Genomic DNA, 17,336 nt, shown 5'->3' on the forward strand with positions numbered 1-17,336 from the left:
AGTGGGGGTGTTGCATTACTCACTTAATTACATTCTAAAGATAAGAGAGTAATAAAACTAATTCCAAAATTCTGATAGCGATGTGCAGTTTCTCTAGTTCATTGCAATTGGTGGCCACTCATCCTTTTCCTGGAAAAAGTGACTTTTAAAAAAATATTAATGGAAAATGAAATAAAGTAACTTTTGGCTTAATTATAATTTCTAGTACCATCTTGCTTTCTGCTCTGCTCACTTTCACTCTGTGAGTATTTAAGAAACAACCAAGGGACATTTAATTTTTCTCAACTCTCAGAACAAGTGTACCAAGCCAGTTACTACTGTGTGGTGTTGAGAAACCAGACAAGTAGACAAGAACATGGGGTCAGAAGATCGGAATTTGAATCAAGCATTCAACACGTGTGTGTAACCTTAGGCATGTTATTTGCCTTGTCGATAACCTATTTCCCCAGCAATAAAATACTAATGTGTGCCCTACCTGCCTCACAGGGTTGTTGTGAGGCACAAATAAATCACTGTATTTGAAAATGCTTGGCAGATGAAGTCTCAGAAGCCCCTCACTATAAGGGAAATGGGATTAGGGTTTGTCACCTCCACGAGTTTGCATACAATTTCGTACCCCTGTCCTGCCTATGGTGATTGGAACCAGTTCATTGACAAAGTTACTAAAAAATACTGTTTTGAGATTTGTTATTAGTTCTTGGGGCCTTTACAATATGGTTATGTGCTGAAAGTGTACCCAGGATTTGTGTTAATCAGGTATGATAAGACCTGCAGACGCAGAAATGATAGTTATAAAAGAAGTTTATATTCACAAATGTCTAGAAACCGACACAACATGCCAAATAGGGACATATGGGGAAGCACCAGGGGCAGTCAGGTGTCAGAGGGGAGAGGGCAGAGCCTCCCCGAGCCTTCACTGGGGTTCCTGTGGAAGGAAAGGGTGAGGCAGGATAGAGTAAGGTGAGTCAAGTTAGCATTCGATAGTTGGAATAATTTTGGAGAGCTCTGGGCTACAGGCTGGTTCCTAGTTGCCTAGTACCTGGCCCTGTAGTGATTTAGGGCAGGGGAACTATTGGTTTGGTGAGTTAGATCAAGGAGATAGCAGTGTGGGCTCTGGATTGGTTGGTTTGTATCTCAAAGTTGTGCTCACCAGGGGAGTCATTTACTATCTCCAGGAAGGGGCAGGCTCTTCAGGATCAAGGCCCTGCATGTATCAAGCACACAGAAAATAAGACCATATAGTCAGCACAGGCTGGGAATTAAAGAAGCAATGTGAACTGAAGGAAAAATAAAAGCAGATAACATAACTGACCCAAGTATGTTTTCAAAGCTTTTATATAAGCACTAAATATAAACCCGTTTCCCTAAATATATTTTAGGATAACTTTTAAAACACTCCACCCACACTCCTCTGAAATGCACAAAGCAGTAAATGTCACTGCGTGAGTAAATTTTCTGGAGCACAGTAATGGGCTCAGGTTACTCCCAAGTCTAGTAGTCTGGGTCTTACCTACATTTTCAGGTGCATGTAGAGGTAAATAATACTTATAATATAGTCACCTAGCTTACCCAGAGGATTGGGAATTGTTCTTTTAGGCTCTGTGCTCAGCATTTTATGTGCTTTAGAGATTATTTATTTAATTATTCCTAATAACCACGTAAAGCCAGTACAGTTATGTGGTAATGGACTTAAAGAATTTGTCCATCATGAAGGGAGCCTAGTTTTGAGGCCAGGCACATTGCTTAGCGAGCTAGCACCTTGACACCTACTATGTTACACTTTTCATGCCGTGTTTGAGCTCCTGGAGAGCCTGCCCGCCTCTGCTGCCTGCTTCATCAGCCATTGCACGCTAGCCGCCTGACTTTGAGAGGATGCTGACTCTGTTGCCCATGGGAAGTGGCTCTTCCTAAAAGGAACACTTCTTTCACCTGATCCGGAGCAGACTGACAGCTGACTTGCTGAGAGCTCCCTGCCCCTGAAATAAAGCCCCGGAGACCGTTCGATACCAGGGGTGTCCAAGCAGTGGGATTCCAGCTTACCCGGAGAATTGGGAATTGTTCTTTCCTCACTGACTGCATACGAAGACATTGGCTTTATGTTTATATCTGTTTATCACTGTCCCAAGACTAGAGTCCATTTCCGTTGCTTTGTTGATCACTTGGAATTTTCCTTCATTTGTTATTTTTCACTTCGATTATAGTTCCCCAAGTCCATTGTTCCTCAAGTTCATCGTTCTTAAGGGTGTAGGCAGAAAAAAGAGTAGCGTATGAGTAGTTATTCATCTTCTCCTTTTGCCTGTAGGTCAGGGCAGTGCTAATATAGCCTTTGGGACAACAGGTGTATTTTCGCTTGTTAATAAGCAAACTTTGAATGAAGGATAAGAGTATTCACACTATTAGGACAGGGATAAAATATAGCAAGACCTTTTATTAAAGTAGTATTAAACCCGGCCTGCTTTTTAAACCCCCTGGGAAATTTAAAAAAAAAAAGGTAACAAAGAGCTATGAGCATAATAACCACGGAGAAAATATTTCATATCAAAGACTGTTTAAATCAATAAGTTTTTAAAAATATATATATATTTATATATATATATTTATATATATTTTATTGATTTTTTACAGAGAGGAAGGGAAAGAGGGATAGAGAGTTCAAAACATCTATGAGAAACATTGATCAGCTGTCTCTTGCACACCCCCTACTGGGGATGTGGCCGAAACCAAGATACATGCCCTTGACCAGAATCAAACCTGGGACCCTTCAGTCAGAAGGCCGACACTCTATCCACTGAGCCAAACCGGTTAGGGTGAAAAGAATTTTTTTTTAAAATAAGCAATGAAGTAGATTAAAAGTGGATACTAATGGATGAAAGCAGGCAGAAGTTACCATAACACGGTACCCCGTAAGTCAGTCCTAGAATTAGACCCATTTGCCTTTGTCATGAACAATCTGGAAGAGGGGATATAATGTGAAGTTTTTACCGTTTAGATAGACTCAGCTATCTAAAACTTGGCAGGGATAGCTTATAGGCAGAGAGCAATCAATTACAATTTGGGTAAGGTCTAGATGACTTGATGAACTGTCCCTTAAACGCTGTGGTCCCGTAAGCTGCTGTGGACCCATCGGATCAATGGGGTATTACATTGGCTTTACTCAGCAGATATTTTAGCATCTACCATGTGCCAGGAGATTGAGGATACAGTGATAAGAGATAAGAGAGTTAGCCATAGTTCCTCCCTGCGTGAACTTAAGTAAAGAATGTTGATTATAACTTGGACTTGTTTTCTCTTCCATCCCAGTAGGATTTGGGGTACTATATGTCAAAGATGGGAAGCTTTTTGATAGGTTACATAAAATTGCAGGTAAAGTCAATAAACAGATTTAAGATGTTTTGAAATCAAGATTAAAAAAGCTTGTGGGCAAGACAACAATAGACAGGATGATAGGCGATACAGCTCAATCACATATTTAAATCTGGGAATTTAGAGGCGATAAAAAGTTATTTTGGAGTAATCAAAGGGACATACTTAACGATAACAGGGTATATTGTTTAGAAATGTGGCACCATCTCCCCCGGAGATGGGAGAATTGACAACAGGTTACAGTAATATCAGATGACTTTATAGAGTCCTTAAGCTTAGTCATTGGATTGAGCCTAAATCCCTAGCTGAGGACAATCTGTTAAGCACAAGTAGCCATGTGCTGTGTGCATCACTGGTCTGTTTTCAAACTTACAAATCTAGGGGAAAATATTCTCTCCACCCAGGGGGGATGGCATTTCCCATTTGTTTAGAATTTCTCCAGCACTGAGTAAAACAGTCAATGCTGGGCTTGCTTTAACTTCAGTGTTTGTGGTACGGTCCTTACGGACAAACCACTCACTCACTTGAGGCCACCTTTGAGGTTCTGCAGGGAGGTACTTGAGTTTGCATGTAACGTCTGATTTTGTTCCCCTTTCCAGGTTTCCTATGCCCGCCCAAGTTCAGCTTCTATCAGAGATGCAAATTTGTACGTCAGTGGACTCCCGAAGACGATGACTCAGAAGGAGTTGGAGCAGCTTTTTTCACAATACGGACGCATTATTACTTCTCGCATCCTAGTTGACCAGGTCACTGGTAAGTAGGCAGCCGCCCCGGGGAATCTTTCACACTTCCTGCCTGGCAGATTGTGAAATGTGCTGCCTTCCCATACAGCAATCTTGCCTCTGGAACACATCAAAGGTATATGTGGGCCAGAAAATGCAATTTTCTGCTGGAATTGTTCATAAATATGCATGGATAAAAATAGGTTGTGGAGTGGAGTGAGTGAGCTTGAGTCAGTGCCACCCTGAAGGTGCAGGTTTGAAGCCTGTTTCATGGCCTGTAATAAATTTACAGATGCTGTAATCTTCATTTCCAAGCTGCTCCGTGAGAGAAGGCCCCATCCTCCTCATAAAGTACTAATAAGCAATTTTATTTTTGTGAAACGCGTAGTTCAGTGCAGCAACATGCATCCAGTTCTCCAAGGACAGGTCATACTACAGCAACGCTGGCAAATTGCTGTTCAGGCTGATTTCCAGGCCCGTGCTGTGTTGTGTAGGCACGTGTAAGACTTTGAAATTTTGAATGTTAAGCATTTATTTTATGCCTGATGTTAACTTTTAGCCGGATTGAAATGAGAAGACTAGTATGTTTATTAAAACTTTTGTATGCCAGGGAGCTCTTCTGGAAAGCTTTTAGTTGAAACCTAGCAATACAGATTTGATTATGGATTTTAAAAATAAAGTACAGGTATATTTTCCTATTACAAGCGCAGTACTTATTCTATTTAAAACATATTGAAAATAGAGAAAAGAGGGGGAAATCACCTGTAGTGCCATAGACTCAAGCACTCACATTAAGATTGTGTGGGTTTTTAAAATGAAAACAGTAGGTTTTCCTCTTTTCTTTGTGTTTCTTCTCTCTCTCCCCTCTTTCATTCTCCCTCTTCTTATAATGACAATACCACTAGAGATTGTGTACCAGAGTATCATATTTTGTACCAGAGTATCATATTTTGTTTCTTTTAAAAGAGGCGGATTAACCACAGAATTAAATCAGGCCAAGTGTTTAATTCTTCAAGAGAAGACCAGTTAGTTGATCTGAATTTGATCAGGAGCCACCCATGTTAAGCTCCCCTGTGCTGTTCATTGGACTCACAGGAGGCTAAGCACCACACGTAAGAGCTGGTGTGTGTAGAGCAGTCGCTCCCATCACGTACATGCTTGGGAGGATGACCCATAGGTTTTGCAGTGGATTGTGAGGAGGTGTCACCTGTGGTACAGAAGGGCCTTGTCTGACCTGCAAGTCTGTCCTGAGTCCTCAGGCTCACAGGTGGACCTGCCCTGCCACCTGGTTTAGGCGGTGATTCTCACTCGTGGTCCTGCACCTGCAGCATCCGCATCCTCCTGGGACATTGTGAGAAACACGAAGTCCTGGCCGCCCCACCCAAAACCCAATGCCTAAAACTGGGAGGGTGGGCTTGGCGCCTGCTCAGGTGTGAGGACTCCTGGGTTAGATGACAGGCTGTGTAGAGGCCATTTCAATGCTCATCCGATGTTTTCTTCATGGAATGGGTAAGCCCCAGGGGTTACTAATTCCTAATAGGAGCAAGTCGATAACTAAAAGAATATATTCCCTGTCATTTCACCATTTCATCTTTATACATACGCTTTCAAGGCAAAAACTATTCATTTTACCTGACAGGAAAAACCTTGCAGTTTTGTTACTCACCCATCAGGTGGTAATAACGTGCAACAGATATACCTAAAATAGGGAAGGTGAAGTGACAGGGGCTGTCTGAAGTAAGCATATTGGGGAAAAAACCCCTTACCTACCTTAGAATAAAATTCTAAGCCATTGACCGTAAAGCAAGGAGACCTGCATGTGTTTTCAAAGTTTCCATAAATCAGGACGGTCTATTGTGTTTTCTCAGCCCATCTTTCTCAGTAACCTCTCATTCTTTTCTTCGATGACATTCTCTGAATCATCCAGACGTTTCTGGCTACTAGTCCCAAGCTGGTACTGCTGGTACCGATTCGCTCGCCAAGGAAGTGTTTCCTTTCCCTGCAACTGCTCATCTCCGGACGGCCAGCCGCGGCCACCCCCACTGGCCTGTTTAGCTAATTAAATGGAACGCGTTGGGCTTCCCCCTACCATTTCTCAGAAGCTGGGCCGGTATTAGGTCATCCCTCCGCTTTCCCATTCTCCTCTCTCCACGTGGGAGCAGCGGGAGGCAGGGAGCGGCGTTCCGTGCTCAGGAGTAATGCTGCTAAAGCCAGGTGCTTTGAGGCTTCCCTTCTGTTTTATTTATTTTTAAAACCTCTTTCACCTCTTTAATATAAAGCACAGCTCGGCTAAAGCAGCGGAGAAGCCTCAGGGAACCCGGAAAACCTCTTCAGACATTTTCCTTAAAGGACCGGTATCCTTATATTTTATTATTAAGTTGAATTATATTTAAAAATTTAGCCGAAGTAAATCTTTCTACCACTGTGCATGTATTTTTAGCATAGCTTTTAAAGCGTTTTCAGCGAATGCCTGGTTCTGTTCTCCTTGTTACAAGAAATGGAGCTACTGTGCCCGTCATTACTGTGTGTCCAGCAGCATAATTGGGAAAATGAAACTCAGGCATGCAGCTGACATTATTGAAGAGAGTGTATTGGAGGGAGAGAAAACATGGACGTACAGTGTGTTCCCTCTTCTTGTTAGTGTATCGGGAGGTCTGTGATGATGGGTATTCAAATTGTATAGGTGGCTTCATGCATTAAAACTTGTGATTCTAGACTTAATGACTACTAAGTTAAGGTAAAAGTCTCATCCTCTGATTTTGTGGCAGATGTAACGTGGGGGTGAAAACACATTCTTGAAAAGGAAAAATTAATTTTATCCTTTCTTCTTTTCCTCCTCTCTCTTTCCACTCTCTCTTTCCCAAATCCTTACCCAAATCTACCATAGGCATATCAAGGGGTGTAGGGTTTATCCGATTTGACAAGCGGATTGAGGCAGAAGAAGCTATCAAAGGCCTAAACGGCCAGAAACCTCCTGGTGCCACAGAGCCAATCACTGTAAAGTTTGCTAATAATCCAAGCCAAAAAACCAATCAGGCCATCCTTTCCCAGCTGTACCAGTCTCCAAACAGAAGGTACCCGGGACCATTAGCTCAGCAGGCACAGCGTTTTAGGTAAGTCTGGTCTGGCTCTTAAGCCAGACTACTCAACTCCGAACGCTCAGGTTCACTGTCCAATACTTGTATTAACAGGATCTCTCGTTTGCTACTATTGTTATTGCTGCTTTCCTTCTTTCCCTTAGGGCACAGAGTAAACCTCCTTGGGGAATAGTGTCTTTTGCTAATATTGCAAGTGGGGACAAAGGGACAGTAACCTACAGCATCGAACCTCAGCGGGTCAGGGGACAGGGGGGTGGGGGGGTGTTATTTTGCCCATCAGGGGACACTTGGCGCAGGGTTGGCGAAACTTGGGTGGAGGGTGCTACTGGTATCTAGTGGGTAGAGGCGGGGGATGTAGGTGAACATCTCGTAATGTACACACAGCCCCCAACACCGCAGATTATCCCAGCTGCCAACATCAGCAGTGCCAACATTGAGGATCCTTGACCTACTCAATACTGGGTTCTTCTTAACTGTTTCCAGTGCTTTTGATCCCCCACCCCTTTTTTTTTTCTTCTTCTTCTTCTTGATAACATATTTTTTTCCCTGTTTCTGATTTTAGGTCAAGATCTTTCAGTTACTTTGGTTTATAATAGGTCTACCACTAAGGATATATAACCTATTTGACTACATTAAGTTTCTACAAGTGGGTCCCTCTCCCCTCTTTAAATTTGTATAGGGGTTGGCGAACCTTCACTGTAAAGGGCCAGATAGTAAATATTTTAGACTATTTGGGTCAGGGTCTCTGTTGCATGTATGTCTTTAAAAAACAAAACAAAAACACAACTCTTTAAAAATGTAAAAGCCATATTTGCCTCCTGGACTCCCCTGAAACAGACTGTGTCTGGACTTGGCCTGTGGGTGGTACTTTTCAGACCCCTGTATAAGTCCATCGAATGCTCATGCATCTTTCGCAGAGAAGATACTCTGTCTGATAGATAAGTAGAAATATTACAATTTTTGAAGTTCTGTTCTAATCCTGAGATAACAACCAAACCACGAGTCATTTAAAAAAGCCTCCCTAAATTTGAATGTGCGCAGAACAGTAACTTTAAGATGTGAAACAGAGCGCACAAGGCACAGTCACTCGGTTTTTATTTTCCAGAATGTTTTTTAATATCCTTTGTGGCCACGTTGTGTACTGCAGCCACAGTGCCATCTAACCCTGTGCTATTTATTTATTTATTTTTTCAAATCACAAGTGCAATTTTAAATCAATTTTCTTCCTTTCCTTGCTGGGGCAGAATAGTTAATTATCAAAGATATAGTCACAAATGTAACTTAATAAGGAGTGACGTGTTTTTAAGCGTAATCACGTGCATTTTTTTCATTGAGGTATTTAAAGTGCTGAAAAGAAAGTGGGAATAAAAACCAGTCAGATATCTCCCTTTAAAAATAACAGTTGTGTCATCTGAGGTCTGGGAAAGAAATTGCTATAAACACTATGTTCATTTCCTACCGAGGGTGGCTTTGCTCTGGGAGAAGAGGTGACACATTGAAAAGGCTCTGTTAGGAACCGGGTGAATGGGTACCAGTCGACTGAGCCTGGTGTTCACTTTGCGCTTTAACTTTGTGAGGTTAAAAAAAAAAAAAAAAAAAAAGCGTTGGTAGGAAGGAAACACTGCCCCCTCTGGCTGAGGTGGGTGGTATGGTGATGGGCTGGAGGGAGGCTGCATGGCCCTGCTTGATGCCGCTGCCCTTGGGGAGAAAGAGATCCTACAAAGCCTTCCGTTCTTTCTTTTTTTAGCTATGCCTGTAGGATTCCTCTGTGGCATCTTAAGGGAAGAATAGCTTTCTGTAAATTTAGCACAGACGAGCTTGCAGGAATTCTGGAGGTGTTTCCTAGGCAGGCCAGCTCGTTAACGTCAGAGCTCCTTGGGGCTTAGGCAGGGAGAGGCAAGTTCTTTGGAACTTGTTGATTTTAACGCTGTGAGAGTATAACATGTTTGACGTTAGTAGGAAGCTGTATTCATTTAAATTGTTATTTTTGGTGTTTCCAATTTAAGCTCTGGTTTTTGTTTTATGGTCATTACTTAGTAAAACTAAGTTTTTAGAATCAAGATTGAATCCTGAGGAAGAGATTGGGCAAAAGGACTGAAGTGACAGGATCTCCAGGAGAGTCCCTGATTATGGAAATGGCAAGGCATGTTGGTGACTCAAATATGAGGCTGTTGATAACCACTGTATCTGCTCTCACCTTGATCAAGTCCCTCTGCCTGCAAGCTCTCTGCTTTTTATTTGCAGTTGGGTAACGTTTTATAGGATGTTCCCACGGTCAAATTTAATACCTTTTAAAATACCTTGTGCCCATTATGCGCTTTTATCTCTTAGCTCCATATGTTATTAACTTGGAAAATCTTTCTTTCCTTAACTCCTATAAACATTTGTTTCAGGGTTGAGTGGGTGAGGGAATGAGTTGTCTGCTGTAAGGGAAATTTGGTTTCAGAAAATAGGGCAGAATCTTATTGTCATTTCATGTTCCTAACTCTTGTCTCCATCACTCCACTTCCCATTCCCCCCCAAACCTCTGTCCAGATGGTAAGTTCTGAACTAGTCTTTGAGCTCAACGAAGGTATGTGTCTAGATGGAGTATTAGGAGAAATGAGAGCCTTTATTCCTAGAGTTCAGGTTTAACCTGATGTGTGTTTGGTTGTTTTGTTGTTGTTAATTATCACCTGAGGATATTTTTTCCATTGGTTCCTGGTCAGGACACACACCTGGGTTGCAGTTTGATCCCCAGTAGGGGGCTTGCAGGAGGCAGATTGATGAAGTTTCGCTGTCATCAATGTTTCTCTATATTCCTTTCCCTTCGTCTCTCTCTAAAAAAATCAGTAAAAAAATATATTTTTTTAAAAAGTGGGCTTGTGACGTTTATGACTCAACCCACATGAATCATTAGAAAGAATTCACATGAGCACTGCTGATCTAAATTGCTTATTTAATTGATTACAGTTTTCAGAATAAAACCATTCTTACTTATTTGGATGGCTAGTGTAATTTAAGCCCCTTAAGTATATTCTTGGGACATGGTGTCTGAATGAAACTTTCAGCCAGATTTTTTTCCCTCTCTCTCCATGTGGAGCAGCTTTAATTTTATTGAATGTGATCTAGTCTAATGGCTTGTGTGCCGGCTTCGATAAGCCTTTATGCATTTTTCAGGGAGCCTTTCAAATCAGCCCTGGAGTTGCATTTAAGGCATTTGCTGGTTGCATTATCAGAATTTCCTTTTGGGAGAAACTAGTATCAATTCTCCTGAATGATTATTTTCTCTCTTAGAGAACAGATGATACTACCTAATTGGATAAGGGGGTAAGTTGGTGATCTTATGGTTTAACCTCAAAGCAGATCTTGGTCAGTGCTTTGGAGCACTTTTGAGAACTGATACTTTTAGGGTCCAGAGTTCTATTTTCTTATCCTTTGGAAGTAATCTCTCTTTATATTTTTATTTGACTTGAGTCAACTTTGAATTTTCTCTTTTACTTGTGTGTGTGTGTGTGTGTCATAGTGTGCCCTAGTGTTTACTCCCATAGTGTGTTAGCTAAATGTGTTGGAAACTAGGCAGGTACCTTCATTTTAGTCTTTACTTATCAACACCTAGCTTGGAAATGGGAATGCTCTCCCTAATATTTGGTTCTGTTCGAAGTACTACCTAGTTATAGGCTGAGTTGTATTCTTATATCCACAGTATATATTTTTCCATAAACTGTAGGCACCTGGGCTTGTGCTATTGTATTCATTCATTCAGAAACCCTGATCAGACATAGAAGATTAAAATAGGCTGAAGATGAAATAAACATATCAAAGGTCTTGCTAATTGTGATGACTGGCTTTATATTTCATTTACCAATATCTTAATGGGTAATATATACCTTTTAAAAGCAAGAGTCACAAAATTATCTTCATAATTTTGAACTTGTGGTCTGACTTCAGGTGCGACATGGATTGTCTTGTGTCTGACCTCCTGATGCAGTTGGTACTTGGAGTAGAAGACTTAACCAGCCCTCCCTTTCCTTCCTTATGATGTGGGTGACCCTTACTGTTGTCACCCTCACTCGGATCGTGATGATGGTGGTGGTTTTCGCAGGAATCTTTTTGAAGCTACCTATTCTTTGAGGATTAGTTTCATTGAAGCTAGGTTTGCGTATCTAATCCTCCAGATCCACTTAGTGAGTTATTTGTAAAGTGTATCCAGTCTGAAGGCTAGGTGAGAGAGAGTGGCCCTGTCCCTCGGCGGACTGCTCCATCTTCCCTCAGGAGAGTATGTGATGCACGGGCAATAAGTGAGGGTACTGGGTGTAGTGCACTGATTAAATATGAGTGAAGAATACATTTTTAAAGTTTAAAAATACATACTTGATAGATGCTTGCCACACTGTGCTACATCATCCCACAGACCCCCTGGATCATTCTGGAGGCTACTTACTAACTTGGTCTCCACTAAATATTGGCTTCCATTTTTAAATGATCTCCCAGAGAAGATGTGTAATCTGGAGATTGGGGGGGGGGGGGGCAGTCCTTGTGTCTCAGCTAACTGTAAACAAGGCCATTACAAGAGAACATGATGTGGCGTGTGCCATGATCGCTTATAACTGTCTAGTTTATAGTTTGCCGGCTGCTGCAGGACTTGGGGTGTGTGGTACCCATATGGAACCCCCGTGCCTTCTCCCAGTTCTCATGAGAAACATGGGTGTTGGTTACTGAGAGAGAAGAGAAGAGAGACCTGCTGGGCCCACCTGCTCCCAGGTAGGAGTTCTCAGCATCACCTAGGTCCTGTTTCTTAAGTCCAGTGGTCCTCCCTGCATACCTTGTTGATGTGGGAGAGGGGAGGGGAGAAGGAGAGGTAGAGGCAGATAAATTGGTTTAAGTTTCAAAGAACTAAATTTCTCCTAAAATGGGCACTGAGTAAAGAAATCAGTGAGAGCCCTAGCCAGTTTGGTTCAGTGGATAGAGCATCAGCCCACAGATTGAAGGGTCCTGGGTTCGATTCCAGTCAAGGGCAATGTACCTGGATTGCAGGTTCCATCCCCGGCCCTGGTCAGGGCCTGTGCTGGAGGCAGCCAGTTGATGGGTCTCTCTTACATCCATGTTTCTCTCTCTCTGTGTCTCCCTCCCTTTATTCCACTCTCTCTAAAAATCAATGGAAAAATATCCTCGGGTGAGGATTAAAAAAAGAAAGAAATCAGTGAGGGTCCTGGTATCACAAAGGATTTCACAGGTCAGATAATTGTGAGACCCACTGGGAGGGTCCTCAGAGATCCTAGGCTAAAAGCCCTAGGCCTCCCTCCTCCCTGGAGATTCCTTGGGTGGAGAGTGGGGAATGAATTCTCTCTCCCTTAACGCATATAATTCACTTCGATTTCCACCCTGTCTTAAAGATAGTGAAAGCTTGCTTAGGAGAGTCTATCCCGGTACTTTGGTTGGTGTCTAAGCTGCTGTTGGCAGAGTGTAACAGTTCCTGCCTGGGCCCAGTTAATGGGCACAGATGATATAACTAGTTGAGTGAATTAATAAGGTTACTTCTGCCTCTGGACCTTTCACACCTTGGAAGGAGACCTCAGTATCTCAGTATGCTGTTCTGTTCTACAGGTATCACACGCCAGATGCATTCTCTGTTGGTCATTCCAGCAATTTTATGAAATTACCTGTATCTTATTACTTTATGGTTGGTGATGGGATTTGTGTGCATCTTTATTTCTGGTATTTGTGGCCTTTATTTTGGAGTATAAAGACATGGCATCTTAGACTGTAGTCATCACCTCTGCAGAAACAAAGCCCATTCGCCTGTGCAGTCTCTCCACACATGTGCTTTCTCCCATGCGTGTCACACAGGCTCCCCAGCCAGCTCTCCTGATTACTTTTATTCTGGATTAAGCAGTTAAGGATAATGTTGGTAGCCTGATCGTTTTTATTCAGTTAAACCTGCAGGATCCCAGATCCGTGTTCCTGCATCAGTGATACAGTGAGGATGAACTATCCCTGGTCATGAGAGGGTGGTGGGACAAGACTCTCTCACTCTCTCTCTCTCTCTCTCTCTCTCTCACACACACACACACACACACACACACACACACACACACACACACACGGATCCTTGGTCTCTCTGATTTGTTCTGTCTCCTTACACTTTGCATTACATCAGTCCATTTCTTTATTTGCATTTTAACAAAGCACACAATTGCCCAGGGGTGATAGGGAAGAGGAATGTGTGAGATTCTTTTTCTAATTCTGAAAGACCAGAAAGAGAGGTGGTGTGGTTTTTGTTTTTGGCTTTTATAACACTAGAAGGAGTTTTCTCAAGTGAGTTTGAGCTTCCCTTGAGGCTGAAGGCTGTTAGACCATACGGGTGAAACATTTCATTTCAAACTTACCTTTCACATAGGGATTAAAAGAGTAAAATTATTCCCCGGACCCAGGTCTTCTGTGGAGAATGTCCAGCATTGTGGCCGTTAAGGGTGGCTACATGGGCAGTGCATTAAGTTGTGTCCACCGCTCCTAAACACATGTAATTAATTGGTATGCATTGTGGACATTGGGAACTCTTTGCAACTGCTAAGTCAAGTTCTATACAATCCATTTAACTTCTGAAGTAGGAAAGGGATGTGGAGAGTTCTAAATTAGAGTACTGACTCACCCCAAATACTTGCTTTTTAAAACATTTAAGAGAAGTTCAATTTGGTTGGTTGGTTTGCACCTGGCTTCTTACACCTTGAGCAGGGTTACACTCCTTGTAGCAAAATAAGCCTCAAGCTCGGGGCCTGAACTCCTCCCTGCACAGCTCCCTGGTGTGGGGAGTCTCTCGTCTTTCTTTCTCTGGTTCTTGGCTGAGCACAGGGAGAAATGGGAGGTTTAGCGGAGGCTGTGTATAAGGAAGCTCCTTTCTACCTGTTATAACACACTTTGATTCTAAGAAATGAAAGTCCTTCAAAGTTGGGAGGTTGAAGGGAAGTTTATGGACACCTGCAAACTGCAGAGTTTGACTATCAGTGCCACCCCTGACTAGTCCTGTGCTCCTGGGCAAGTCACTTAAGCTTGTATGTGCGTCTCAGCATGCACAATAGAATTGTGAGAAATGAAGGTAGTGTTAAGTACGTGTAGGTGTATGTGGAGCGCTCAGAACCTCCTGGCAGAAGATGAGAACCCAGGTGTTAACTACTCCGGCACCTTCACACTTCCTCTCTGAAGAGCATCCTCAGTGACCACCAGTGTTTTCTCTGTGTTGCACTGGCCCTCGTAGAGATACACCGTATCCATCAGAAGAGCTAGTGTCTTGTGGCAGTGGGAACCCACTCTCTGGGAAAAGCCCCACTTTTTGATGTCCCATCCAATTAGTATACACATATCCCCTTGGAAGATGGCAGTAACAAGCCCAGCTTTCTTGGACATCAAGGGGAACAATTAAAAACTGAAATTTGCTAAATGTGTGTTTTGCAGGTTGGACAATCTGCTCAATATGGCTTATGGAGTGAAGAGGTAATGATAGAGGTTCATGACGCTCACAATCCCTTCCCTGAGTGATTAGTTTCTTTGATTTGGGGAGTGACTCTCTTCTCAGTTTGTGTTGGGTTTTCTTTTGCATGTACGTACCCAATGAAAAGCTGCCTTTTGAAGCACGGTTGACTCAAGGGATATCTTTGTATCACTGGATGCCACCCGGTCTTTAAAAACCCATTATTCATTTTATATTGCATTGCGACGTTATAGCATGTTTACATATGTGTTGCGCCCCTCCCCCAACCCTGCTTAAATTCCTGAAGCCCCTTCTCAATATATATATATTTTTTTGCTATTGTGGACAATACTATTCAATACAGCATATAATGGCCATTCCATAACGTATTCATACCTCGATAGTACAGCATGTCGCTGCAAGCCACACACAGACTTTGGTTGAAACATCAAATAGTTGTATGCATCTGTGGGGGGAGGGGAGTTCCTTAAAGCTCTGGGTTGGGAAAGGGGAAGGAAGTCAGTCCATTGCTGTAACAGCCTGTTTCTGTTGTGTGTGTGTTTGTGTGTGTGTGTATGTGTGTGTGTGTGTGTGTGTGTGTGTGTGTCCGTGTTTCCCATTTTGTTTAGTAGGTTTTCTCCAATGACCATTGACGGAATGACCAGTTTGGCTGGAATTAATATCCCCGGGCACCCAGGAACAGGGTGGTGTATTTTTGTGTACAACCTGGCTCCCGACGCCGATGAGAGTATCCTGTGGCAAATGTTTGGGCCTTTCGGAGCGGTCACCAACGTGAAGGTCATCCGTGACTTTAACACCAATAAATGCAAAGGCTTTGGATTTGTGACTATGACAAACTATGACGAGGCCGCCATGGCCATCGCGAGCCTCAATGGATACCGCCTGGGGGACAGAGTACTGCAGGTCTCCTTTAAGACCAACAAAACGCACAAAGCCTAATGCGCTCTTGTCCTCGGTCCATTTCTATATGAAAACTACCCAACAAAGGCAAGTTAAGAGAAACTTTCTACATTAGTAAATGTCTTTGTAAGTCAGTGTTGAGATGGGGATAAAAACGACTACTTAGCATCCTAAGAAATATGTGAGATTTTTTATTGCTAGTATTTGAATTAAAACTTCTTAAATATCTTTTATGTTTGAATATGGACAAGAGGTACAGGGTTTTTACCTGTCACATTGCATTCTATTGCCTTCTTTGAAGAAGGTGGACCTTTTAAAGTGTTTCAGCTAAGGGATGACATTTCTTTTCTTTTTACATAACTGCCTTGAACCTGTGAGTAAACCTGGAGGCTTTGTGTTGTAATTCCTCAGTTGGTTGTGTCTTTTTTTCCCCCCCCTTTTTTTCTTTTTCTGATTAGCTTTGTGTTTTGTTTACATTTGAAGCATCGCTGTTATGTCTAAGAAAAGTATTTTGAAGTTTACATTTTTATTTATGAAGTTACAAACAGTATTTATTTTATAATTATGATTTGGGTTGGGGCAGGGGGGGGCTACATTATAAACGCTTATTGTAAGAATACTGGAGAACTTTTCGTAAAGCAGTACCTTGCCAAAGAGATAAGAGCCTCTTTGATGTGGGTTTAAAAAAAAGCATCTATTTTTATAAAAAAGAAAATTTGGAGAAACTTTTTACTGGTCCTGGAACAAATATTTTGACTTGAATACTTTGAGAAATCTCTTCATATGACACCTAGTGAGCTTTTAAAATTTACCAGGAAATTTGCAGTGGTTGGAAAATTTAGAAAGATTTATGATGTAGAAAAATACTTTTGAGATCTTTGTACGAAAGGAGTAGAATCAGTGGGGGGAAACAAAGGCTGCTGGTTTCGTTTTTGTAATCACCAGTGGAGTGTCTGGTCATCCTGGTTATTATGTGATAGGTGGCTCACATTGATTTGTGATTTTGAAACAAATAAAAAAAATTTACAAAAGAATATATAAGAGCAGGCAAGAAATTTAAATTACCAAGAGATGGGGGAAAAAATCTGTTCTTCCTAAAGAAATCCCTTCAGATAGAGCTCATGGTGTTTAGTGATGTACTTGCAGTATTGTTTGAAGAATTGTTTTGTCTTAAGGAAAAAGATGTTGCACATGATTTGTACTGCAGCAAATCGGCAAAAGTGATCTGAGTTGGATATATTTGAAGGTATTTTGAAAGTTCTGTTCAAGGCTAACACCTGAGCTTTGTGTAATGTAAATAAGACCTTGTGTTTATGACCCTTTCAGCTAATTTGATTTTCTTTTTCCCCTTACATGCCAAGTGATGTTCAGGATTTGAATGTTTTTGTATCCGTTTTTTCCTTTGTAAATGGCATTAACATTGTTACTTGAGGTCTTGCTTAATCACTTTTGTTGTCCTGAGGACTTGAATTTACAGTGCATCAGATTTGTTGCTAATTTTGTCTGTAGATAGTCTAGCTTCAGCTGTTTATGGTGATGCTACCTTTTCATTTATAAATATGTTTGTGGTAAAAAGAAAATGAGTATAACCATAGGTTTTGAACAAATTTCCTTACATTTTTCATACAAAAATCATAAATATCTGTATGCTATTGAAATTTAACTTTGTATGATGCTTAAACCACTATTTGGGGAAAATAATAAAATAAGTCTTTACCATGTATGAAAGAAATTTTAACAAATACAAAATATTTTCTGATTAGCATCTAGCTTATAATAAATTTT

The 17,336-nt window shown here is 41.7% G+C and overlaps 1 protein-coding gene across 7 annotated transcripts in view; it reads left to right on the forward strand.

Annotated features, from left to right (window-relative positions):
* Window positions 1-15,590, forward strand: part of ELAVL2 (ELAV like RNA binding protein 2) — a 74,551-nt gene extending 58,961 nt beyond the window's left edge. For 2 of the 7 annotated variants that reach the window (XM_028129097.2, XM_028129094.2), the window contains exons 4-7: window positions 3,963-4,116; window positions 6,973-7,198; window positions 14,615-14,653; window positions 15,260-15,590. In XM_028129097.2, the coding sequence (XP_027984898.2) occupies window positions 3,963-4,116; window positions 6,973-7,198; window positions 14,615-14,653; window positions 15,260-15,590 (750 nt within the window). Of the gene's footprint in view, window positions 1-3,962; window positions 4,117-6,972; window positions 7,199-14,614; window positions 14,654-15,244 lie in introns of all 7 variants that reach the window. The other 5 variants (XM_028129093.2, XM_028129095.2, XM_054727510.1 and 2 more) reach the window with 4 other exon arrangements.
* The last annotated feature ends 1,746 nt before the right edge of the window (window positions 15,591-17,336 follow it).

The sequence above is a fragment of the Eptesicus fuscus genome, chromosome 15, assembly GCF_027574615.1.
Source record: "Eptesicus fuscus isolate TK198812 chromosome 15, DD_ASM_mEF_20220401, whole genome shotgun sequence".
In the NCBI taxonomy this organism is placed as follows: domain Eukaryota; kingdom Metazoa; phylum Chordata; class Mammalia; order Chiroptera; family Vespertilionidae; genus Eptesicus; species Eptesicus fuscus.